Consider the following 26,857-nt stretch of genomic DNA (forward strand, 5'->3'; position numbering starts at 1 on the left):
CTGCCCCCGTTGATCTTCGGCCCGAACAATAACAAAATGCCTTTACAACCTACTTTGCGCCAGGACAGAAAGCATCCATTTGAAAGCCTATTACAAACGTTATTACAATCTTGCAATTGTAGTATAGCTTTTGACGTCAAAAACACCATAATAAGATGGGAACCAAACAGATGCAAGCATACAAACACTTAATTTGCATTTCCGTGCAACACTTAATTCTTAAGAACTGTTGCCTAGAATGGCTCAAACAGACTACTTTTATAATGTATGCCCGTCATCAGCACAACTTACATCATCTTGTTTTCTCTTTTTAAATATGTTGTCCTCTACTTCTCCAACCGCTTGCATGATCATCTGTACGCGTTCTAAATTGACAAACCCACTGTCTGTGAGGTAGCCCTTGAGAGTGGAAGCAAAAATAAACACATCAACTTTTCATTTCCCCATGAACAAATTAAGTAGTGATTTGTCTGGCTTCAAAACTTACCCCAGTTTTATGCACAACATTTTTATAGATGGTAACAAGACGATCAATGGCACCCTCCCTGAAATCAAGTGTAGAAAATTAAATCACAAGTTAAATACTTTAGGAGATATTTAGTCAATATGCAAGTGTTTGGAAATAAAACTGAATAAATAACCAATTACTCTAAATCACCATCCAATCCACACACAAACTACTCGGTAAAGTTTCTCAATTTTATTCTGGGGTAGCACTCCAGCTTTAGCAGCAGGTTCAATGAACCTGTGCTTCCCAAAATACTCCAACTCCAGTATTTTTACCTAGACATACCCTATCCACCACCAATCCTTTTCCAGCCCCCTTTAAAAAGAAACAAGTTGTATACCTGGGTCAAAGGTTTCAAAGATTGATTGTATAACAGATTCACAACTGCATTTATCTTCACAATATTGTGGTTGGGCAAGACCCAGAAATTTATATTTTTTAAAGAACTTTATTTTAAAAAATTCACACACAACTTGGACTTAAACCATATGCTTTTCTCAAAGGATTCTTCAGGATATCAGCCTTTGGCACACATCTTATGGGGCTTCATGTTATTTCCCGGGCATGCTGTGTTGAAATTAAGGCTCCAATCCGGTTACAGACTGTCCATCTCAATTAGTAATTCGGGAGAGCTGCATGTGAATTTACCAGAATCAAGCTGTTAACCTGTTGCTTTTGCACAACAAATTAGTATGCTGTGTCTACATTATATGTGGCAGAGCTTTAGTGCAAGAAATATGCATAGTACATGAGACTGCCTGAACGCTTGTAAACATGCCCGCATTTAATACTAGAAGTGTGTTAGCCTGGCGTAGGGCCTATAAAAGCAGACTAATCTAACAGTAAAACGCTAACAAATGCATGCTTGATAGTCATGTTTATCCAGTTTAGAAACCATGTTTTGTTAAACTGTTCAAACTAATGTGACAAAGAAGTTACACTCCACTACTCTGGGGAACATGTTGAATAAAGCTGCAAGGAAAGATGACCTTGTACAGATCTGTCTTGGAAGGAAGGAAGGACGAACAAGCCCTGGTTGAAACCAATATGTCTGGTTTTGAATAATCTTTTAGCTCTGCCCATAGTGGGCAGCTTTTTTGTAAAACTGAAGTGGATGTAGGAAGCTGGCTCTTTATATAATATAGCAAAATATACATCGTGCTAAGAGTCCAAGGCTTCTTCTATAAGTGGACAGGGGCTAGCTCTAGCAATCCCAAAGTACTCTTTTAGGGGGTAGTGTGGTCGAGCAGCATTACGCTGATCAGAGGGGAGTGTTAGAAGTCAATAAGTGAGACACGGCTCAATAAGGAGAGCCACACCAATTTAGAACACATATATATCTATCCATCTATCCACACACACACACATACATATTCATTCAGACACCAGTTCAATCAGGTAAGTACATCTTTCAACAGGAACACTTCTGCATTAAAAAAAAGTTGACAGTGCAATTTTCAGAAGCTGCAATGTTATCTTATAAGAGGACAAGCAAGTGTGGCATTCAGGTACAATACAGCTACTATGAGGATCAGTCTCCAGCAGCTAAGAGTGTGTGCAAGGTCCAAGGCAGCACCAGCAGAATACCACCAGAGGCACTACGGAGGTGGGGGTCAGGGGTGCAAAACAGTGTTGGGTGTACAAGGTTACTCTACGTGGATCGGTCTTCACATTAAGAGGCTGGACGCTTTGACTGTGGACAGTCAGGCTGAACCCATGGGATGGGGGTGCGGCCCTCAGGCCTCACTAGGTTCGGGACGTAGGGACACCTTTTGTCCTCAGCAACTATTGCTCCAGGGCTGTGGGGAAGAGATGTCTTTAGGCGTCAGGTTTTCCTTACCAGGAGCAGTTGCGATAGAGGGGAGCTGTGTGCGGAGAGCTGCAGACAACATCAGAGAGTTCAGTGGGGCGTAACAACGGTAGACTAAGAGGTGGGGGGAGGGGAAACCACCTTTACACCGTTGTCCCACTTCACCTTGGCCTTGGAGCAATGGGTGCTGTCGTGTCTTCAGGTGTTGGGTTTCTAATGGTCATGAGGTCCTCTCAGGAGGCTTTAGTTGCACGCAGGATGCAGGTCCGCTACTTCTTGGGAGGTCTTGGGTCCTGGGTGAAGTGCTGGCAAGTCACCCAGGCTTTGGGGACTCAGGACAAGTCCACTTTTGGCACAATTGTGGAAGTCAGCAGGCAGCCCGGCAGGGCTGGTGGCAAGTAAGTTACTGGGGTTCAGTTTTTGCTCTTTGCGACTCTTCATGTCAGTCTTTGTGGCCGGCAGTGTCAGTTTCTCTGGTGCCAGGGGCAACTCCTAACTCCTGAATTTAGGGGTGTCAGGGGAGTGTATGGTAGAAGCCAACGGGCTACTTATCCTTGGGGTCACTACGTCCCCTATATGACCTCTTCCTGTGGGAAGTGGGCATAATCCTGTCCCAGAATTCCTATGTTTGCTATCACAAAGATGGCTAAAGCTGAAAAGTTGTGGCCACTTCAGTAAGCCCACCTTAGGGGTGGTACTAGCCTTGGGGTGTGCACGCCTACCTGACAGACATTTTCCCACCTGTCCAGGGGCCAAAGGGCTCTAGGCAAAGGGTGGCGGGTGCGGCTTCTGTGAGAGGAGCAAGATTTGCATTTCAAAGGTGGGGGCTTCTTTAATCAGCAGGTCATCCTGAAGGTGGGGGTGTGAACACCCTCTTCTCGTGCAGGCTTTGTTTCTGACCTTCTGAGAGCAGAGTCCCTCACCCTGGGAGGTCAGAAATCGGTCTTGAGGTGGAAGGCAGAGACCAGTCAGCAAACCCAAGGCTGGTAGTTTCTCAGGTGGCACCTCTAAGGTACCCTCTGGGTACATGTACTCACAATCCCACCACTGGGATCAGGATGGGTTTTTGAACAGGAGATGTTTGATACCAAACACCCCTATTTTCAGTGAAGCCATCATGTAGCTGTGGAACTAGTTTTCACCAGTGCCCAGCACATGGGTTAAAATAGCTTCCCTGATCATGTATACTGGCAGAAATGGAACTGACCAGCACAGGGGTAAATCTGCTCATGTAGATATAGCCTCACATGCAATATAAGGCACTATGCCTTAGGGCTGTAAAGCCTTCTGTAGGGGGGACTTACAAATATTACATGCAGTGTTAGGTTTGATGGCACACTTTAGTCTGCAGCTTAACAAGCAGTCTGCAGCTTAACAAGCAGACTGCGAAAGCAGCACTGCAGGAGTTTGATGAGGGGTCCCTTATGGTGGCACAATGTACGTTGCAGCCCTTGGGGACCCACTTTAATTCCCTAATAAAATTGTACCCAGGGCCTGAGGTACTAAAGAGAGTTAAAAGGTATTGCCAATTAAAGACAATTGTACAGTGTTGGGGAAAGATCTGGCACTGGGACCTGGTTAGCAGGAACCCAGTGCACTTCTCTAGTCGAAATCATATGTACAGGCAAAATGTGGGGGAGACCATGTCAACAAGCATTGGGACCTTATAAGTATTTAGTTATGCATCACAATATCCTTGGTGCAACATGAACAGTTGCATGGTTAAACACTTATAAGGTCCCAAAGGGGAGACCTATTGGCTATGCCAATGCTTGTTTAGGACTTGTGCCCTGCTGCAGTTAAGGTCCTGCAATGTGACATATCTGTGTGGGCCTTCCCTCTCCAGACACTTGAGGTACCATGATAGAATGTGCCACTTGAGTGTCACGAGGTAGATAGTGTATTCTACAAACTTGTGGAAAGGAGTTCTCACAACTCTCCCCCTTCACAACACAAGTCCCCGTATCTTTGGTCTCACACTTATGTTTCTGACTTTCTTGTAGTCTTATAAAAAAATTACGGTAATATGGTGTTAACACATGAGACCCTATCGTGTCGAGGGCTTGGAACTTCAGCTCAATAGCAGTTATGGTATTGATCTTCCTTTTCTTCTATGTTTCTCCTCTTTCCTTCTCTCTAAAATTCTTTGCACCGGTTAAGTGTAGATTTATGTAAATCTGGAAACTGTAAAAAAGTACTGGAAAAAAAGAAACCTACATAGGACGTGCTTGGCAATTCACTGAGAGTGCAGTGGTACCTGGTGTTTGTTTCCAGGGACTATTTGCCTCGAGGGTTGCATACCTGTCCATCAACCACAGAGGCCCTGGGAACTGGCCTGACCAAGACACACTGATCTAAAACTGTAATGTCGCTGCAAGTCAGTATGTGTGCGCGCTGGCGGAATGATTTGCAAGCGAGTGCCTTGTACTGTAAACCTTGGTGTGTGGCATGTCTGGAATTAAGAACTGGCATACCAGTCTGCGTGGGACTCTGTGCTGAAATGAGGGATACTGCAGGGCAGGTGTGAGGGGGAAGTTGATTATAGGTTCCCAGAAAACTGTCAGCAGGATCCTAGTCCTGGGCTCAGGTGCAGTGAGGTACATTGACAGCAGAGGGCGGTGCTGCTGGTCAGGCCTGTATTAAACACATAGAGCTGCCAGTCTGTCATGCAACCAGGTGCTTGCCTTTCAGTTCCTTCACTACTAAAGCGAATAGCCTTGTCCCCTTCCTACCACCTCATCATGATTGAATAAGACCATTTCCGACAAGGTCTCTTAACAGCTACAAGGACAAATTCCTTCCACGCACAACACACGGCCTTAGCGGTTTCTGTGACCCTCCCTTAGCAGGGGACCGAATGCCATACTGGAACTGGACATGTTCCCCTATGGAAACTCCAACGCACCAACAGGAGTGCAGATTTGAGGGAAAATTGCACGGTTCTCTTCTGAGCTCCCTTTCCAGCTCTGTTGCTGTAAACATGTTCGAACATTATCCTACGTAGGAGGGGCGGAATATAAAATCCTGCAGAACAGCTTGAGCCAATTGCTTACTCATTAACCCCGGGCAGCAAGAACACATTCAAAACATGAAAAAGTAAAAGGAAAAAAAAACACAGCAAACTGAATAAAAAGCGGGGAAAGGCATCAGAAAAGCCACCATTCATCTGTCCAGTGTAAGTGGAGGAGTGGGCAGACCTGGTTCCGAGAGCTGGATCACGTCATTTTCAGAGGATGATTCTTGCCCCCCCCACCCCCCCCCCCCCCGTTAAAAAAATTTGTCAATTGCCATTTCTTTCGGGGGGCACCTCCATCATTCTAACTCACGTTGCCCATCTTGGAAAACGTTCTACTGGGGTATGGAGAATTAACATACACGTTTGGCGGGGGGGGGGGGTCGATTTAAAACAGTGCATTGATACAATGAGGAAAAAAAAAAATTGTAAACATTTTTCAGGGTGATATTACATTTTAATGCAAATATACGGGACCAGAGCCGCGCATAAATTCCCAATTTGAAAGATTACTCTAATCCCATTGTGGATGTAGATCACAAATCGGAGGGGCGTGCGTTACAATTAAGAGTCCTTGGTTTAAAAACAAATCAGCAATGGATCCAGACCCAATCCATCACATATTTGTATAATAAGTAAATAAAGGTGCCACAGCTCCTTGGTAGAGAACATTGGCACCAAAATCTCCCTGAATACGATCAAATTAGACTATATTAAGTCTCAATGGATAATGAACGCCCAGAAGGAGCTGTGTGTTGAGGATTAAACATTTTAAAACCAAACGCAACAGGTAGCTCCCTGAAAAAGTAGGACGTGTCTCGATTGGACATCAAACTCAGGGGTTCCCCACGGCAGCGAGGCAAACGCGCAATGCTGCGCGTGCTAGCCACCATCAGGAATGGGCGTTTCAAAGGCAGGACATTGTCCCGCCTTAGCCCAATCGCGTGCCGTTAAAAAATATATATATATATACACATATATATATATATATATATATATATATATATACACACATATATATATATATATATATACACACACATATATATATATATACACACATATATACATACACATATATACATACACATATATACATATTTTTTTTTTTTTTTAAAGCACGTGCAAGCCAATGCCAGACGGGCAAAGCAAAACCACACACACTAGCATATGGGTAGCTTTCTAAACCCCGTACAAGAGGTCTCGCGCTGCGCAAGCTAGGCAAGAGACCTAAAAAGGGGCATTTTCCTACAGTGGACTACTATTTGTGTGTATCTGCAAGAGCAGAATGCCACTCACAGAGAGGTAACCTAAAGGCTAAAGTGGGCTGACCCAATGCCTAATGCAGTATGATGTGATGGGTGGAAATAAAACGTGCATGACACAAGAAACCAATTGTAGAGGAGAGTTGGCAAAAGTCCCTTTATGTTAAGTACATTATAAAATTGTATTAACACCAGAAGATCTTGGTAAACAGCAGACTTTACTATCAGCAGTGAAGTTTAAAGTGTTATACGCAGAACAAGATATTAGTATGGGACGTATTGGGGAATGACAGACAGTCTGTATACAAAATAAGTTAGTCAAGTTACATTGAAGATGGAGTGAGTTATCCAAAGTGAAGCATCAGAGTTGAAAAGCGAATAGTTTCGTTTAGATATTGAAAGCTCTTTACCACCAAAGCTCACCCCACCCAGTCTTCACCGCTCACCATTTTTATATACACGTACACTAACAACGAGGTGTGCATGGCTTTCCAGTGCCAATGTATACATTATACCCAGAGTTGGCCTTTGGAGAAAGAGCCCACTGGGCAAAGCCAAATTGGGCATCCCCTCCGGCCAGTCACCTTTGTTAAGAGTTGGGGGAAGGTATGGGAAGAGTATACAAGAAAGGAGGGTCAGGAGAAGAAAAACTGACAAAAGGTGGACATTGCTGCCAGTGTTTAATGCACTCTTTGCAGCCAAGTCAAAGTGAGACTGCTGCAGTCAGCCCATGTGCCTCTGAAGGTCAGCGCTCTCAGGTTGGACCCACCTCTCCCACAGTAAAAGGTTGTCCCGGAGTATACCCTTTATTCATATGCCATCCAACTGGACAAAAAGTGATGTGTGCCGACGATCTGCAGGTTCTGTGCACATGCAAGCCATTTTCCCTCCGCTTCCATTACCCCATGCCGCCCCCCCTCCCTTTTATCCTCCCTATAGTCCATGACTCAAACTAGCTCCGGGAAACAGCTGCACTTGACTATAAACTGGATATACCCGTGACAGCAAACACCTGAAATGGGGCGTGTCACTGAGCAGCAGAACCCAGTCCATTATGACAACCACATTTGTAGTACCCCATCCTCTTGGATAAAATGCAGGCATCTAAAGTTTTATTCTGGTGCCACAGTCCACAAGAATAAAAGAAAGGGACCACTGAACCGAGCAGGGAGGAGTCTAGCACAGGGAGCGGAGGTTAAGATACCATTATTTGAATAATATCGATCGCGTCTTAGGTCTGTGTTCTCACTGCACCCGCCTAACAGTTGTCAACTCACTGCTACCGAGGTAGGACGGAAGGAATCAGATCCTCATAGGAGGCCTTTGACAACCCACTCCAACAGAGTATAGCCCACCTGGCGCTGGTGCCGGTTTAGGGTCTGTATAAACCACCACCCCCCACATGCTACTGGAGCAGTGCTTCTTGCTCTGCTACTGTGCGTGGCCTGTCAGACCAGGTAAGTGAGCATTTTGAAGAGACCTTCCCCTCCTATGGGTAAGAGGGGAGAATACTCTGAACGCAAGGCTCTTTACCCACACTTTGATCATCCATCCCTTGCCGTCTAATATTTCTAACCACCAGTAGAGCAGCCAGAGCGGGATATGCCTTATTGCATGGACGGCTGCTGTTTGAATGATCAAGCACAGCAAAAATCACAGATCAATGGGCTAAGGAAAATACCAGTGCTCCTAAGGCGTGGCGGATCGGTCACCCACTAAAAAGAAAATATAAAAGTAGTCCTGAAAAAGATGAAAATGGCTGCTGTGTATGCTTAACAGTAGTTGGGCGGTGCACTGGGTGAGGGTTAAACACCTGAAAAGGCAGGACGTATGCATGCCTTTGACAAACGGGGAGAACGAAAAATGGAGCATAGATAGTGCCAGCAAATGGGAAGCATATGAGCAGGCTTTAAGCCCAGAAGTAGATACAGCATGTCTCAGTTCAAGACAGAGTATGCACACCGTCTAGAGCAGGGACCTAAAAAGTTGCATTTGGTTCCGTATGCTCCTATAAATGGCCGACTGAATATTTTTGTAGCAAAGCAGGAGCAGAGCACAAGTGAACCCCCCCACCCCCCCCCCTTCTCGTTCCATAAGACATCATTGGAAATATAAGGCACCTAAACAGTGGTAGAGTTGCACATAGGGACTGATAACTTACAGGAGATGCTGATGGGCTGAATTTGACTGCCGACCGTATACAGTATGCAGGAAAACTTTGCATCAGCACAATTAAATGAAACAATTTCAGAAATTTTGGGGAGAGAAGAGATTAAAGATGCGTGATGACATAATTGGGGCTTATTTAACATTTGCCTTCATCTACATATTATCTGATGAATTTTGGATAACTGATGCACATAATTCGTTAAATTCAGCAAAATTAGTAATTCTACAATAGTCAAATATCAATTATGTGTGCAGTGATTTGGGGATTTAAGGGCGGGCCCCAATTATCACTTGCAGAGAAGATATTCTCTGACTACCAGATTCCCCATTTAGCACGTCATACCTCGCCAGAAGGAGAATGAAAGACACCTGGTCAAACACAAAGATGGACGAGCGCTGAAATTTCAGACTCACCCCCAGTTTCAGATCTGGGCTGAATCCATCGTTCTTTAGCTCACTTCACCACCACAGTTCAGACCCAGCCATTTGCAAATCAGTCTTGACCCTGTGCCTCATGCAAACAGTCCAGCCCGAATTGCCAAGCCTGGTCTTCCTGGACCTGAAACACTCATCCTGGGACCAGTTTAGGTGTAAAACCCCTTACCGGCCACGCCAGCCTAAATTCAGTGGCAAAGTGAACAAGGGACCCACGTCTAGGTATACCCTGCCAACTTCGGGTGAACAAAGCAACCAAAGGTTGACGGAGCGCTGAAGCTTTCACGACACTCATCCCCCAGACACCTGCCAGTTTTTCTCTTTTGGGGCTGAATTTAAGTCTGTTGGCCCAGATTAATGGTAATCTTACTAGCGGCTGGTAGCTTTCAATGTGGTACAATCAACATATTTGGCATGCAAGTAATATTTCTGACCCGCATGTGATTTGTGGTCATGTGCAACCACCTGCGCAAAAGGGCTAAGGAAAAGAGAAGCAACAAGGGCAAATGTTATGCATTAACTAATCAACAGCAAACTGCCTTCAGACAGCTGGTGCAGATATGTAAATGACCAAGTAGTGCATTGTTTCTGCAGCAGCAAAAAGTCTATGAATAACCTGCAGTTTAAGAACACTGTACCCCTTGTTCCTACTAGAGAATGGCATCCACTTCTCTACATAATGCATGCAAGACAGCAATTTCCAGTCACATAATAATGAACAGCTCTCTTGCACTACCAAGGCCATATTTGCAAGGAGGTCTTGGATAAAACTGGAGATTGTGCTCAGCTAGTACACGTTCAGTCCAAACTGGCAGCACCTTCCTGTGAAAGTGGATTTCTCTAAGACTGGACACCTAGAAATAAAAAGGCACCCATAAGAGAAGGAGCCCATTCAGATAGTAAAAAGCAGACCAAGCCAGCCATTGGAAAGAGTTGCTGAATCACCACACCCCGTGATTCCCAGTAGCAGACTGCAGCCCCAAGCAAGTACTTGAACAGTGTCCTAAGTTACAATCCCACAAGGGGAAAAAAAATTGATCCTCTCGTATTATCACTGTAAGAGTGCTGTGCTTGGCTTTAACTTCCTGGGCTCTTTTCTCTGTTTTCAAACCTGAACTTGGGCATCTAATGATACTACTGAGAACTACATACAAGGTGTGGTGACATTTTTCACATTTTAATTGATGGTTGCTTTAAAAAAAAAATATATTTCGGGGACCATCCTACTGCTTCCTAGCGATGCCAAGCCTATAGCAAAGAACTAGTCTAAAAGCTCTAGAACTAAAAAGCTAATCAAACTACAATACTCTTGGACAAGCCATTTTTTGTATTGCTACATGCTGCTTGTCTGCGGAACCTAAATGCAAAGCTCATCCACAGTTACATAGCCATGAATCCATGTTCCCACTCACCTAACCACAGACAGTTAAATTTGTTAAAATGGAATCTCTATCTAATGTTTCCCTTACATGAAGGACAATATAATGAAGCAAGTTACATGCGGGCAGAAAACTTACGTTTTTAAAAACAGCAAGATAATGCCAGCCAAAAAGGACCAGTAGTTTCTACACTAAGGTGTCAATTGAAAATTATAATAGAACAAATGCCAAAAAGACCTTGGAATGAACATAACACTGTTCAAAGATCCCACTCACAGCAAGTCAAGTTGGAATTTTAGTTTTACGGAGCGACAACCCTGCTTAGCTTTTTTTCGCATTCAAATTCTTTTTTTGGAAGGCGGACCAGTTTTTGTTGGGATACAAGTCTATTGCATGGTTTTGTAAAGCTGTGCGGATCTGACTTGACACTTTTTGGAAAGCCCTGTGCATATCTCCCTCAGTAAGCTTGGCAATCACGCAAGGCAAATGACTACAAGGCACCAAAGCAGGGCTCGGATATTGGGGAGCACATTAAGTACACCCCTCTTTGGCAAGTAGACTATGGTCTCTCTCCAAGCTATGCATTGACTGTCAGTGTTGCAAGCAGTATTTGTCCCATACCGTGCATTTCTAGATGTGCTCCTACTAAGCAAGGCCTACTTGCTCCCTCCAATTAAAGTCTGCTGTTCTCCACCAGTCATTTCTGAGACCTATAAGGACTTGGCTAACATATTGAATATGCTACTTACCAGTATGCATCTGTTCTTGGCATGTAGGGCTGCTGACATTCATATCTGAGCATAGATCGCCACCTAGTGTTGGGTCCGGATGTTTGCACGTTGTTGTCCTGGAAGAGTCTTAAGTATCCTGAGATAGGTGACTCCTCCCCTGGACCACAGTGCGCATGGGCATCCTCTCCATCCTCAGATTGTTTTTCGCCATTGTGGCAGTGATGGAGTAGATACAGAAAGTGATGGCCATGCTATACAGTAATTGAGAGCTACAGCTGCTACAGGCGTCGGGGAGGAGGGTGGGCGATATGAATGTCAGCAGCCCTACATGCCAAGAACAGATGCATACTGGTAAGTAGCATATTCAGGTCGAGGCATGTGTGCTGCTGAATTCATATCTGTGCATAGAATAAATAGCAGTACCTCCTATTAGCGGCGGCCACCAGTGTCAGCTGCAGCGGTCTGAAAAAGAGTTCTGAGAACAGCCTGTCCTACAGCTGCCTGCTGTTTTGAATGTACATCTACACAGTAGTGTTTGGTAAATGTATGTATAGTGGAGCATGTGGCTGCTCTACATATTTCCTGTAAAGGAATGTTTCCCAGGAACGCCATAGACGCCCCTAACTTACGTGTTGAATGGGCTCGTTGGGGAATCGTTAATGTGCGTTTAGCCTTTTGATAGCAAATTTGAATACATTTAACGATCCATCTGGCTATACCTGCTTTGGAAATGGCGTTGCCCTGGTGTTGTGGGGAAAAGGCAACGAAAAGTTGTTTTGTCTTCCTAAAGACTTTAGTTCTGTCTATGTAGTACATGAGGGCTCTTTTTACATCTAGTGTATGGAGCATTCTCTCTGCTACGTTTTGTGGATTTTGGAAAAAAAAACAGGCAGTTCTATAGTTTGATTCATGTGGAACTGTGATATTACTTTAGGCATGAATTTGGGGTTGGTACGAAGTACGACCCCGTTTGCGTGAACCTGTATGAATGGCTCTTGAATGGTTAGTGCTTGGAGTTCACTAACTCTTCTCAACGAAGTGATTGCCACTAGGAAAGCTACTTTCCAGGTGAGGAATTGAATCTCACATGAGTGGAGAGGTTCGAAGGGTGGACCCATTAGTCGGGTGAGGACCAGGTTGAGGTTCCACACCGGTGCTGGTGGGTGTCTTGGGGGGAATTACTCGTTTAAGTCCCTCCAAGAAAGCTTTGATGGCAGGCACTCTGAACAAGGACAGGTGCTGCCTGTTGGAGATAGGCTGCTATTGCGGTCAAATGGCTACGTATTGAGGTGTATGCCAGATTGCATCAGTATAGGTGTAGGAGGTAACCGATTATATTTTGGATGGATGCGTCTAGCGGGTTAATGTCGTTGTTGCAGTAGATGACAAACCTTTTCCATTTAGCTGCATAGCAGGCTCTGGTAGTGGGTCTCCTGGCCTCCTTAATGATGTCCATACAGTCAGGTGGCAGGTTTAGGTAGCCAAACTCGAAGACTTCAGGAGCCAGATTGCCAGGTTCAGCTGTTGCGGATCTGGGTGCTGAATTTCGCCATGGTTCTGCGTTAAGAGTGCAGGTTTGATCCGCAGCCTTTGATGCGGCACCACGGAAAGTTCTACAAAGGTGGTGTACCATGGCTGGCGCGCCCATGTGGGAGCAACTAGGATGAGAGTCAGTGAGTGCTGTCGCAGCTTGCGTGCCACCAGCGGTATCAATGGCACTGGGGGAAAAGCGTATGCAAATCTGCCGGACCAGTTCATCCATATCGCATTGCCCTGCGACTGTGGATGTGGGAACCTGGCGGCAAAGCTTTGGCATTTTGCGTTTGAGTGTGGCGAACAGGTCTATCTCTGGATGACCCCACTGTTGGAAATACGGTTGGAGTACTGACGGATGTAGCTCCCACTCGTGCATCTGGTGGCTGTGTCTGCTGAGCAGATCCGCCATCTGGTTGTCCTTGCCGGGGAGGTGTCCCGCCATGAGGAATATGTTCCTCTGAATGGCCCACTTCCACATGCTCTGAGCCAGATGAGACAACTGTGGAGAGTGTGTTCCTCCCTGCTTCTGTATGTAGTACATGGCAGTCATGTTGTCCGTTCGGATCAACACGACTTTGTTGCACAAGTGTACCTTGAAGGCTTTCATTGCCAGGAAGATTGCCATCAGTTCTAGAAGGTTGATGTGCATCTTCTTTTGTTGTATTGTCCATAGTCCCTGCACTGTGTAATTGAGTACATGAGCTCCCCATCCCTGGAGAGACGAGTCTGCCGTCAGTATTATTTATGGAACAGGCTCTTGGAACGGTCGGCCCTTGCAAAGGTTTTGTGGATTCCACCAATGCAGAGAGTTGTATGCCCGACCGCTCACCAACACTAGGTCTTTTAATTGCCCGTGAGCCGGATTCCATTGACGTGCCAAGCACTCCTGAAGCAGGCGCATATGTAGTCTCGCGTGTGGGACTATGAAAATGCAGGAGGCCATCATGCCTATCAACTGCATGAACACCCGCGCAGGAAGGGAGTGTTGAGGTTTGAACTTTGAAAGCAGCATCTGCATGCTGTTGATCCTCACTAAATTTGGCTGAGCTGTGGCTGCCAGAGTGTCTATGGTCGCACCTAGGTACTGTTGTACGTGTGCGGGTTGGAGATGTGATTTTGGGTAATTTAGTGAGAATCCCAGGCTGTGAAGAAGGTGAATGGTGCGGGACATGTGGTTGGCACATTGCTGGGCTGACTTTGCCTGAACAAGCCAGTCGTCCAGGTAAGGGTAGACGTGAATGTGGTGTCTCCGTAGATGTGCAGCCACTGTAGCTAGGCACTTGGTGAAAACTCTGGGTGCTGTGGTCACACCGAAGGGGAGGACTTTGAATTGGTAGTGCTGCCCCTGAATAGTGAACCGGAGATATTTCCTGTGTGATGGGTGTATGGGGATGTGGAAGCACGCATCTTTGAGGTCTAGTGTGGCTAGGAAGTCTCCCTGTCTGAGCAGCGGGAGAACCTGCTGTAGGGTGAGCATATGGAAATGCTCTGAGAGAATGTAGTGGTTGAGGGGTCTCAGGTCTAGTATAGGTCTGAGTGACCCGTCCTTCTTTGGTATTAAGAAGTACAGAGAGTACACCCCTGTCCCTTGCTGGTGGACGGGCACGACCTCTATAGCACCTTTTTGCAGCATACTTATCACTTCCTGCTGCAATAATGCTAAGTGCTCTGAGGACATAGGATGGTGCTTTGGTGGTATTGTGGGTGGAGTGGAGGTTAATGCGAGACAGTAACCGTGTTGGATAACATCCCTGACCCACCTGTCCGTGGTGATGGTATTCCACGTGGACAGTAACCGCTGGAGTCTCCCCCCAACAGGTGTTATGTGGTCGGGGAGGGGGGGGGGGGGAGGGTGAGGGCGTCACTGTTTGTTCTTGGGTGAGGACCTGGTGTTGCCGTAACGGCGTCCTCTGCCCTTGGTGCTGGAGCCACGATATCCACCTCTGGTGTTTATCGTAGGTACTGTGCGTGCCCCCTTTGTTGTAGGTTTGCTGTGATCCCTGTCCTCTAGCCGCTCCCCTATTTCCGGGGCAACGAAAGGAGCCACTATGAAATATCTGCGTTTGCAGAGCCCCCATTGACTTTGCAGTGTCAGTGTCCTTTTTGATCTTTTCTAGGGTGGTGTCAACTTCTGGTCCGAATAAGTAGTCTGGGTTGACAGGCTGATTGAGGATGTTATTTTGAACCTCAGGTTTGAATCCGGAGATTCTTAACCAAGCGTGTCTTCGTAGCATGACGCTGGTGTTTATTGCCCTCGCAGCTGTGTCGGCGGCATCCAGTGCACACTTAATGGATGCGTTTGTGAGAAGTTGTCCCTCCCTGATGAGGAGCTCCGCTGCCTCTTTGTACTCGTCTGGTAAATGTTGGAGTAGTGACTCCAACGTGTCAGTGTGAGCGATCGTAGCGAGCCAGGAGCGCCTGTGTATTGGCAATGCGCCAGATGTTTGCTGCCTGGGCTGCAATCCTTTTGCCGGAGGTCTCCAGCACCTTGGACTCTTTGTCTGGGGGAGGAGCATCACCAGTTGTTTGCGAGTGCGCTCGTTTGCGAGCGTTAGCAACCACGATGGAGTCCAGAGGTAACTGGCCTCTAATGTACATAGGGTCCCCGGGCGCAGGCTTGTATTTTTTTTCGATCCTGGGGTATATCACCCGTGCCCTGGTTGTTTCCTTGAAAATGTCCTTTGCTGGCTTGGACACCTTTTAACATGGGCAGAGTCTTGACAGTCCTCTCTGAGGACGCGAAAGTGTCCACTAAGAAATCATCCTCATTTGTGTCCGAATGGAGTTGCACTCCATGATTGGCTGCGGCACGTTCTATGAGGGCATTGAAGGCAGCAGTGTCCTCTGTGGGAGATGTTTTAGCGCCATAAAGCTGCGTGTCCTGGGTATCTGTAGTGGCACCTGGGTCTGCAGGGTCATCCCAAGCTTGATCTGGGTCCTGCTGCTCCTCAGGATCTATATCCCTGGGGCAGGTGGTGTCATCACCCATGTAATCCTCCATTGCATCCGTGTCGGAGGGCGTCGGAGAAAAGGACTGAGGATCTGGATAGGAGGTGTGGAGGCGTTCATACAGAACTGGTTAAGATTCTGCTGGCAGTTTTTGCTTTAGAGGGATTCTGTAAGAGTCCAAAGACTGGTCGGAAGTGACCTTCCGTTTTCGGAGCATGAGCCTGCCGGTGTCGGCGTCGATGAATTGGGACGGTGAAGGCCCAGTAGGAGAGTGTCCAGTAGATGGGGACCTTGTCTGGGTGACACGTGTTTGGATTTCGAATAGTTTTGGCGCTGTGGACGGCGGCAAACCAAAAGTGATGTTGGTTGGTGCCGAAGGTGCCTTTGGAGCCTTTTTCGGCTCGGAGCCCGACGTGGACTGGAGGGCTGCCTGTTCTCTGATACGTTGCAAGGACGCTGCAACTTGTCGCACCGAGAACGCCCGAAGGTTCTTTGGTGCAGAGTGGTTCTGTAGAGGTAGGCGTGGACTTCTTCGGAGCCACAGGGTCATGGAGTCGAGGAGAGGTAGTAGCAGTCGACGGCGTCTATGACTAGACCGTAGTCGCTGCCTTCGAAGTGGATTCCGATGGAGCGGCCATTTTAACCTTGGTGGTCGGGGCCGATTGCTTCGGTGCCGGGGGCCCGAGGCGCTTCGGTGGTACCGATGGCCTTCCTTTTTGGATCGGTGCCGACATCCGCAGCAGCGAGTTCTGCGCCGAAATCCCTTTTGGTGCGTTCGGAGCCGATGGTTTTGGCTGGCGTCGAAGGAGTGGAGGTCTTCGAGCCGACCAGTGGCAGTTTCACTTTCGGTTTCTGTTGAACCGGTGCGACGATTTGGTTTCGTTGAAGGGAAACCAGTCTTTTTCGGTAATAATGGCTCTCGCTGGATGTTTGAGGCCAGGCCAGAGGGCGGGGCCGAAGAACTGCGGGATTGATCTCGGGTAAGGCCCGAAGGCGATCCCTCGGCCGGAGCCGTAGACTGACACACTTTAATAGCCTCCGTTTGGACGGGTAGGCCCTGCTCTTCACCAGAGCTATCTTCTTCGGCCCCGAAGGCCTCATCGTAGTCCCCTACCTCATCGTCGGCTTCTTCCCTGTGGAAAAGCTCTTCATCTGCGTCTTCCGATCGGGAATCGTGTTCGGAAGCGGGGCTGGAGTTTGTTTTCCACGCTTTCAACATCTTCGTCCTCGGTGCTGAAGATGTTGGTCGGGGCCGGTGCAGATTGCTGCGCTTCTAATCTCGCTGCTAGTCTATTCCGGAGAGTCTTCTTGGATCGGAACCGGGCACAGGCCATACATTTCGATTCGTCGTAATCCGGAGAGAGGCATTTGTTGCACACCGGGTGGACGTCGATATGTGGATATTTGGCGTGGCAAACAGGACACCGTTTAAATGGTGTCCGATTCCATCGTCGATGTAAGGTCGATGGTCGGATTAAACGGATCCGAAATTTTTTTTATAAGGTTGCTAAACTAGCAAGTAAGCTGTCGATACCGAGCAGGAACAGTACCGACGAAAACTAAAGGCCTTTTGGCCTGAAACTAAATTTTCCTAACTTGAGTCAAGATAAGCACATCCGAACCCAATGGCGGAAAAAAACAGTCAGAGGATGGAGAGGATGCCCATGCGCACTGTGGTCTAGGGGAGGAGTCACCTATCTCAGGATACTTCGAAGACTCTTCCAGGACAACAACGTACAAACATCCGGACCCAACACTAGGCGGCGATCTATGCACAGATATGAATTCAGCAGCCCACATGCCTCGAACACATATGTAGATGTGCGTTTGCCTAAATGAGCAAATGGTAAATCAACTCCATATGTGTATACTTTCTCAAAATGGTGTTCACCTTTGTGAGACTGCTATAATAAAAATCAGATTCTGGAGCCCATATACAACTGCAGTTCAGAGTGAAAGCTCCCCCTCCTATATGTTCTGCCTGAGGTGCATTCCTTTGGGAGATGGCCTGCAGCCAGGAACCAGATAACAAACCAAGCCATCTTTAAATGGAATTGAGGGGCGAAGGAAGCAGCCAAGCTGCCTTACCTAGGCATGAGATAATCATGACAGGGCCACATGACTCAAGTGACTGAACTGGAATAGCAGATCAAGATTTTAAAGCCACCAATCTCTGGATTATCCAGGTCATGCCACAATGGGAAGGTAAGTACTGGACCCTGCGAATAATATCTTGTTTCAACATTTTATTGCAACATACAAGGAAGCCCTGAAGAAGTCCATGTTTGGACGAAACGCGTTGGCGGTTGCATAAATGAATAAAGATGAAAAAAATCAACTCCAACTGAATAATGTTTTTTCTTTTGTATAAGCATACAATTTCACGATTACTGTACCTATTTGTGGGTGTGAGAAAGTGCCATCTTTCTTGCATGGTATGCCCCCACTTTTTGCTAAATTGCTGAATGTACTTCGATTGAGTGTACCCTGGGTTCCTGCCAATCAGGTGCCCAGGGCCTATGTTCCTTCCTTAAACCACACAAACTCCAAATTGGCAAACCCTAGCCACATGTCAGCCCCTAGTAAATGGTACCCTAGGTACCCAGGGCCTTGTGACCAGGGAAGGCCTCTAAGGGCTGCAGCACTCATTGTGCCACCCTCAGAGGCCCTGTACCCTTACACACACACACTGCCCTTGCAGGCTGAGTGTCTGGGTGCAGGACAAAACAAAGAGTCGACATGGCACACATCACTGTGTACCATGCCCATCACCTACACTGCCAAGGCATATGTCAGCCACCCCTCTAGCTGGGTGCATTACGCCTATGGTGTGGGCACAGGAGCAGGAGCCCTGTGCCCCTACAGTACCCGGGTCCATTCCTGGGCACTGTAAGTGCAGTGCTGTCATTTAAGAATACATGGTGCTGAGAGCTTGTCAAACACGAGCTCCACAGCACCATATTGGCAACACTGAAGCCTGGGAAGTTTGGTATCAAACTTCTCAGCACATTGAACCCACACTGATGCCAGTGTAGGATTTAATGTACTAAGCACCCCAGAGGGCATCTTAGAAGATGCCCCCTTACAGCTAACTTGCAATCCACGTCTGCTCTGAGGCTGCCCAGGCTGCCACACAGCAGACACGTTGCTGGACCCCTGGGTGGGAGAGCCCCTGCTCTCCCGGGCCTGCAACAATGCACATCCTGGGTGAGGTGAGAAATCTCCTCCCCCAGGATGAGCAAAGGGAAGCTTCAAAGGCATGCCGCCAGTTGGAGTTTCCCCAGGCCACTGCAACCCCCCACTCTGGCGGGAAGCTTGGCCGGAAACCCCATACAAGGACAGGGGATGTGCCAGCCTGCCCACCCCACCCCTCAGGTGGGGGAGGCGAGGTGAAGCACATCTCCGGGCTCTCGCCATCTTGAAGATGGGAGGCCCTACCCTATCAGGATTAGGCAACTGCCCCCCTCCCACAGGAGAGAGGCAGGATAGGGGGTGTACCCACCCCAGGACAAGGACCCATTGGTCCCTGGCCTTCACCTACCTGTAACGCCCCTAAATCTAGTATTTAGGGGCCCCCTGAACCTTCCTTCCTCAGATTCCAGATAGAAAAACGACAAGAAGAGCAAGAAGAACAAAGACCTGCCCTGCAGCTGCTAAAAAGAGAAGAAGACACCAACTGCTTTGGCCCCAGCCCTACCGGCCTGTCGACTCTCGAACCTGCACCAGCGCGGCATCCCACGTGGCCAGCAACCTCACCAACCCCGGAGGACCTGGCTACCTTTTAGCTCTAAGCCCCTGGGACTCCCACGAGTAGAGGCTCTACTCAAGAAACCTACTTGCTATCCCTGGCACCAGCCCGGGACCGCGGACCCAACACACTCTGCACCAGCCAAGCCTGGCCAGTGCCGGAGTGGACAAAGACCCAGAGGACGACCCCACGGCGACTGTGACCCAGAGTCCGGCACCCAAGGACCCCCCTCGACATCCCGGAAGAAGCCTGCAGCCTCAGAACCAAGTGCCACCCCAGCCGCGATCAACCAGAGGGTAAGATTCCCGACGTCAAAAGGCACCCCTGCACCCGGCGCCCTGCGACCCCCTGTGCCCAATCCTGGGGTACCCACCTAACCTACAACTACCCAACTTACCTCTCGAAGTGGTGGTGGCACCTGAAACATCCTCGTCCCCGAGCCTGCAGCCTCTTTCCAAACCGGAACATTCCCATTGATTTCCATTGAGCGCCCTAAGGCTCAAAAGCACCCTGCACCCAGCCGCCCGAGTGGCCCTGGCAGTGCCCTCTCTACTCTAACCTACTTCCCCACTTCCCCACTTGCCCTGAGTAAGTGACCAGGAGCCCAGCTCCCACAGCCGCGTGGCTTGCCAGACAGCAGCCACCAACCAAGGCCCCCCTATCCCTCATAGGATAACATTGGGCCCAACTCTCTCTGCACCCGGCCGTCCTGAAACCGCTGAGGGTGAATCAACTGTACCTACCTGACACTGGGGGACCCCTGAGTCCATGCCCGGAATTTCAACACTACCAGTCGAGTACTTACCCTTAAACCGCTAACTTCATTTTCCTCATAGGGTAACATTGACTGGCTTTTTCTTCAAAAATCTTCTAAGTGTGAACTTTTCAAAACTGCAAAAATTCACCAAAAATCAGCCAAGTGACAAAAACGAATTTACTCACCTGCTCCTAGGTGAGCTCCCAGTGCTGGATCTTGGTGCCCAGCCCTGACTCTGAAAAGTGTTCACAACTATACTTACTTCTAACTCATTTTTCTCCCATAGGAAACCATTGTCTGCTTTTCTGTGAAATTTCTTCTAAGTGTCTACTTTTGCAAATTTGAAATATTCTTTTAAAATCGTACCATTTCTGCAAACGAAATTACTTACCTGCTTTTGATAAGGACCCCAGTCCTGGGTCTAGGCACCCAGTCCTGGATTACTAAAGTAACGATAAAGTACTCTACCTGCAATTTGAATTTCTTGCCATAGAGATCCATTGAATGTTTTCTGTGAAATATTTTCTAAGTGCTAACTTTTGAAATAGCTAAATATTATCTAAAAATCATTACAGTTATTAAGTCGACTTTCATCACTTGATTCTGAATACTGACCCCAGGCTGGTTCTAGGATCCAGACCTGGAATTCCAAAAGTAATCTGAAAAGTAATTTATTACAAATAACCTGAATTTACCATTGAGCTCAATGCATTGTTATGTTTAGGAAATAGGATTGTTTATTGCAACCAACTGTGACTGTTTACACAAATTTATTGCTTGAAACAAAAGTATTTATATTCAACCTCTCATTCTGAGAAAGTATATTTTTACCCCCTTGTGGTTCTAAAAATAAAACAAGCATATATTTTATATATACAAATCATTGGCCTAGAGTTCAGTTATTGAGTGTGTGAAACCATTTGCTGACTGAGTGTGTACAATAAATGCTTTACACTGTCCTCTGGTACTGCCTTACTGCTCGACCAAGCTACCACTTTTGAGAGTAAGGTCATACCTAACTTTGACCTCTATCAGCCTCTGGGGGACTGTGGACTCTGTACACCCTGTACCTATTAGGGAACAGTATATACAGAGCCACTTTCTCACATTGGTGGATCAGCGGTGGGATACAAACTTGCATTTGTTGGACTACTTGGTTACCATCTGATCACACGACAGAACTCTTAAAAATTGCCTTTAGAATTCTGATTGGTTTTTCCAAAATTCCTAAAAGTCTTGCTAGGGCCTTGCTTAAGTCCCATTAGAATTTTAGAAAAATAAAAGTCACTATAGTCAGGGTAGAGGGTTAGAACTGTCAGGTTAGAATGTCTCAAACAAACCCAGCTATTAGTGATAATAATAACATGGACCTGGTGGAGGAGCTCGACCTCACACCTTACTTACACTTGTCTTTCAAGGAATTGAGGTCCTTATGTAAACTCAAAAATTTACAAATGGGTCAGCATCCATCCAAACAAGGGCTCCAGGAGCTCCTGGCTGAGTATGCTAAAGACCACCCATCTGAACATGGTGATGGCCAGTCAGATGAGGAAAGGGAAACAGGGGAGGAGGACAGCAACCTCCCCATACTATTCCCTAGGGAGGAGATGGCACCCATACCCTCCAACTCAAGACATAGCATCTGGGCACCTAGAGACCACACAGGTGGCTCTGGTCCCAGAGACAACACTGGGGGACCCCCCAGTGAAGAGGACAGCCTTGTGAGGCTGGCCAAAAGAATAGATCTAGAGTCCAGGCTGCTGGCTCTAGAAAAGGAAAGGAGAGAGATGGGTTTAGCACCCATCAATGGTGGCAGCAATAATAAAAACAAGGATAGGGAGGAAACTTCTGACCTTAAAATCCCCAAAGGGATTGTCCCTAAATTTGAGGAAGGTGATGATATCACCAAATGGTTCACAGCCTTTGAGAGGGCTTGTGATATCAGGAAAGTAAAGAAACCTCTCTGGGGGGCACTCCTGTGGGAACTGTTCTCTGGTAACTGCAGGGACAGGCTTCTGACTCTCTCTGGGCCAGAAGCAGGATCCTATGACCTCATGAAGAAAGCTCTGATTGAGGGATTTGGATTCACCACTGAGGAGTATAGAATTAGGTTCAGGGGGGCTCACAAAACCCAGACCCAGTCCTGGATTGATTTTGTAGATTTCTCAGTGAAGACACTGGATGGTTGGTTAGCTGGACATGGTGTGCAGGATTTTACTGGATTGTACAATTTATTCATGAAGGAACATATTTTGAGTAACTGCACAAATGAAAAGTTGCATCAGCATTTGGTAGACCTAGGTCTAATTTCTCCCCAAGAATTGGGAAAGAAGGCGGACCACTGGGTCAAGACTAGGGTGACCAAGACAACCACTGGGGGTGACCAAAAGAAGGTGGTCACAAAACCTCCCCAGGGGAAAGGTGGTGAGAATCCCCAAGATAAAAAGTCTGAGTCTTCCAAAGGGCCCCAAAAACCTGTTCAGGTGGGTGGGACCCAAACTACTCCCTATGTGCCCCAACCATATAGGGGGAAGAACTTTGATCCCTTAAAGGCCTTTTGTAATACCTGTAAGAAGCAGGGACACCTAACTGTATCTTGCCCCCAAAACAAAGCCCCTAAGGCACCCAGTACAGCCACTCCTGGGGCAGCAAGTATACAAATGGGATCAGAGGTGTACCCTGAGCAAATCTGGGAACACACTGAAGCAAGTTTAGTCTCCTTGGGAGAAGTGGAGTTTGCCACTGTGGCTGTGTGGCCCCCCAACTTGAAGAAATACTTACAGTACCCCTGGGTGAATGGAACTAGGGTAGAAGCTCTGAGGGATACAGGTGCCAGTGTCACTATGGTGAAAGACACACTGGTTTCCCCTGAGCAATACTTGATTGGGAAGTCTTACCCAGTCACCAACGCTGACAGTGTCACCACTAGTCATCCCATGGCCATGGTAACATTAGGCTGGGGGGGGGGTTACTGGCCTGAAACAGGTAGTGGTCTCTCCAAAGTTGCCAGCTGCATGTCTGCTTGGAAATGATCTGGAAACCTCAGCCTGGGCTGAGGTTGAGTTAAAGGCCCATGCAGCCATGCTGGGCATCCCTGAATTGGTGTGTGTGCAAACCAGAGCACAGAGCAAGAGGAAGGGTGAAAAAGTAGGTTTGGAGCCTGGAATAATGGCCCAACCAACCAAGAGGAAGGGCAAGAAGACTGGGGGACCAGCTTCTGTCCAGCCAAACACTCAGAACCCCCCTCCCCCTGGAGAGGATGTAGATACCTCTGAGGGAACTGAGTCCATGGAGCTTGACCCTTACCAGGTTGAACTCTTGGGCCCAGGGGGACCCTCTAGGGAAGAGCTGTGCCAGGGTCAGCGAGACTGTCCCACTCTTGAAAGCCTGAGACAACAAGCTGCTTCAGAAGCCAGGGGAGATGTCAGTGGTACCCACAGAGCTTATTGGGAAGAGGGATTACTGTATGCTGAGGCAAGAGACCCCACTCCTGGAGCCACCAGGAGGGTGGTAGTGCCACAGAAGTACAGGGAGTTCCTCCTAACTTTGGCTCATGACATCCCCCTAGCTGGACATCTGGGGCAATCCAAAACTTGGGAAAGGTTAGTGAGTCACTTTTACTGGCCCCAGATGCACCAAAAGGTGAAGGAGTTTGTCAGCTCCTGTGTTACCTGTCAGGCCAGTGGCAAGACAGGTGGCCACCCAAAGGCCCCCCTCATTCCACTACCAGTGGTGGGGGTCCCCTTTGAAAGGGTAGGTGTGGACATTGTGGGTCCACTTGAGCCACCCACAGCCTCAGGGAACAAATTCATTCTAGTAGTAGTGGATCATGCTACTAGGTACCCTGAAGCAATTCCACTTAGGACTACTACAGCTCCTGCAGTAGCCAAGGCCCTCCTGGGTGTCTTCACCAGGGTGGGTTTTCCTAAGGAGGTGGTTTCAGACAGAGGTTCCAACTTCATGTCTGCTTACCTAACACACATGTGGAAAGAGTGTGGAGTGCAGTACAAGTTTACTACACCCTACCACCCACAAACCAATGGCCTTGTTGAGAGGTTCAACAAGACATTGAAAGGTATGATCATGGGACTCCCTGAGAAACTCAAAAGGAGGTGGGATGTCCTATTACCATGCTTGCTTTTCGCCTACAGGGAAGTGCCACAGAAGGGAGTAGGTTTCTCACCCTTTGAACTTCTGTTTGGTCATCCTGTAAGGGGACCACTGTGTCTTGTAAAGGAGGGCTGGGAGAGGCCTCTTCAAGAACCCAAACAGGACATAGTGGACTATGTGCTTGGCCTAAGGTCCAGAATGGCTGAGTATATGGAAAAAGCATCCAAGAACCTTGAGGCCAGCCAGGAGCTCCAGAAGCACTGGTATGACCAAAAAGCTGCACTGGTTGAATTTCAACCAGGGCAACAGGTGTGGGTTTTGGAGCCAGTGGCACCAAGGGCTCTCCAAGACAAATGGAGTGGCCCTTACCCTATCCTAGAGAGAAAGAGTGAGGTCACCTATCTAGTTGACCTGGGCACTAGCAGGACACCCAAAAGGGTCATCCATGTGAACCGCCTTAAACTCTACAATGATAGGGCTGACATCACCATGCTGATGGTGACTGATGAAGAACAGGAAGCAGAGAGTGAGCCACTCCCTGACCTCCTATCCTACAGCCCAAAAGATGGGTCAGTAGATGGTGTGATTTTCTCAGACACCCTCTCTGCCCAACAGCAGACTGACTGCAAGCAAGTCTTGCAACAATATGCTAGCCTCTTTTCCCTGACCCCTGGTCTGACAAGCTGGTGTACCCATGATGTGGACACTGGTGACAGTGCACCTGTCAAGAACAAAATCTATCGACAGTCAGATCAAGTCAAGGAAAGCATCAAAGCTGAGGTCAGCAAGATGCTGGAGTTAGGGGTCATTGAGCCTTCAGAGAGCCCCTGGGCTAGCCCAGTGGTTCTGGTCCCCAAACCTCATCAACAGGGTGAAAAGAGAGAGATGAGGTTCTGTGTGGACTATAGAGGGCTCAACTCTGTCACCAAGACAGATGCTCACCCTATCCCAAGAGCAGATGAACTGATAGACAAATTGGGGGCTGCCAAATTTCTCAGTACCTTTGACTTAACTGCAGGGTACTGGCAGATTGGCATGGCCCCAGGAGCAAAAGAAAAGACAGCATTCTCCACCCCTGATGGGCATTATCAGTTTACTGTGATGCCCTTTGGGTTAAAGAATGCCCCTGCCACCTTCCAGAGGTTGGTGAACCATGTCCTGGCTGGGTTGGAGTCCTTTAGTGCAGCTTATCTTGATGATATTGCTGTCTTTAGCTCCACCTGGCAGGATCACCTGATCCACCTTGGGAAGGTTTTAGAGGCTCTGCAGAGTGCAGGTCTCACTATCAAAGCATCCAAATGCCAGATAGGGCAGGGCACTGTGGTGTACTTGGGCCACCTTGTAGGTGGAGGCCAGGTACAGCCCTTACAACCCAAAATCCAGGCCATCATGGACTGGATAGCTCCAACAACCCAGACCCAAGTCAGGGCATTCCTTGGCTTGACTGGGTACTACAGGAGGTTTGTGAAGGGGTATGGGTCCATTGTGACCCCCCTCACAGAACTCACCTCCAAGAAAATGCCCAAGAAAGTTAACTGGACAGTTAGTTGTCAAAAGGCTTTTGACACCCTAAAAGAAGCAATGTGCTCAGCACCAATTCTAAAAGCTCCAGATTATGCCAAGCAGTTCATAGTGCAGACTGATGCCTCTGAGCTAGGGATAGGAGCGGTCCTATCCCAGACCAATGATGAAGGCCAAGACCAACCTGTTGCTTTTATAAGCAGAAGACTACTCCCTAGAGAGCAGCGTTGGAGTGCCATTGAGAGGGAGGCCTTTGCTGTGGTTTGGTCCCTGAAGAAGCTGAGGCCATACTTGTTTGGCACTCACTTCCTAGTTCAAACTGACCACAGACCTCTCAGATGGCTAATGCAGATGAAAGGGGAAAATCCAAAACTACTGAGGTGGTCCATCTCCCTACAGGGAATGGACTTTGAAGTGGAACACAGACCAGGGACTGCCCATGCCAATGCAGATGGACTTTCCAGGTTCTTCCACTTAGACAATGAAGACTCCATAGGACAAGGTTAGTCTCATCACCTTTCGTTTGGGGGGGGGTTGTGTGAGAAAGTGCCATCTTTCTTGCATGGTATGCCCCCACTTTTTGCTAAATTGCTGAATGTACTTCGATTGAGTGTACCCTGGGTTCCTGCCAATCAGGTGCCCAGGGCCTATGTTCCTTCCTTAAACCACACAAACTCCAAATTGGCAAACCCTAGCCACATGTCAGCCCCTAGTAAATGGTACCCTAGGTACCCAGGGCCTTGTGACCAGGGAAGGCCTCTAAGGGCTGCAGCACTCATTGTGCCACCCTCAGAGGCCCTGTACCCTTACACACACACACTGCCCTTGCAGGCTGAGTGTCTGGGTGCAGGACAAAACAAAGAGTCGACATGGCACACATCACTGTGTACCATGCCCATCACCTACACTGCCAAGGCATATGTCAG

The 26,857-nt window shown here is 47.8% G+C and overlaps 1 protein-coding gene across 1 annotated transcript in view; it reads right to left on the bottom strand.

The window, feature by feature from the left end:
* The window catches only part of XRN2 (5'-3' exoribonuclease 2), a 398,081-nt gene that overhangs the window by 296,642 nt on the left and 74,582 nt on the right, over positions 1 to 26,857 (bottom strand). The window contains exons 12-13 of the mRNA XM_085612392.1: positions 488 to 545; positions 292 to 399 (exon numbers count right to left, since the gene is read on the bottom strand). Coding sequence (XP_085468518.1) covers positions 292 to 399; positions 488 to 545 — 166 coding nt within the window. The remainder of the gene's footprint in view (positions 1 to 291; positions 400 to 487; positions 546 to 26,857) is intronic.

Source organism: Triturus cristatus, chromosome 6 (assembly GCF_964204655.1).
Source record: "Triturus cristatus chromosome 6, aTriCri1.1, whole genome shotgun sequence".
In the NCBI taxonomy this organism is placed as follows: domain Eukaryota; kingdom Metazoa; phylum Chordata; class Amphibia; order Caudata; family Salamandridae; genus Triturus; species Triturus cristatus.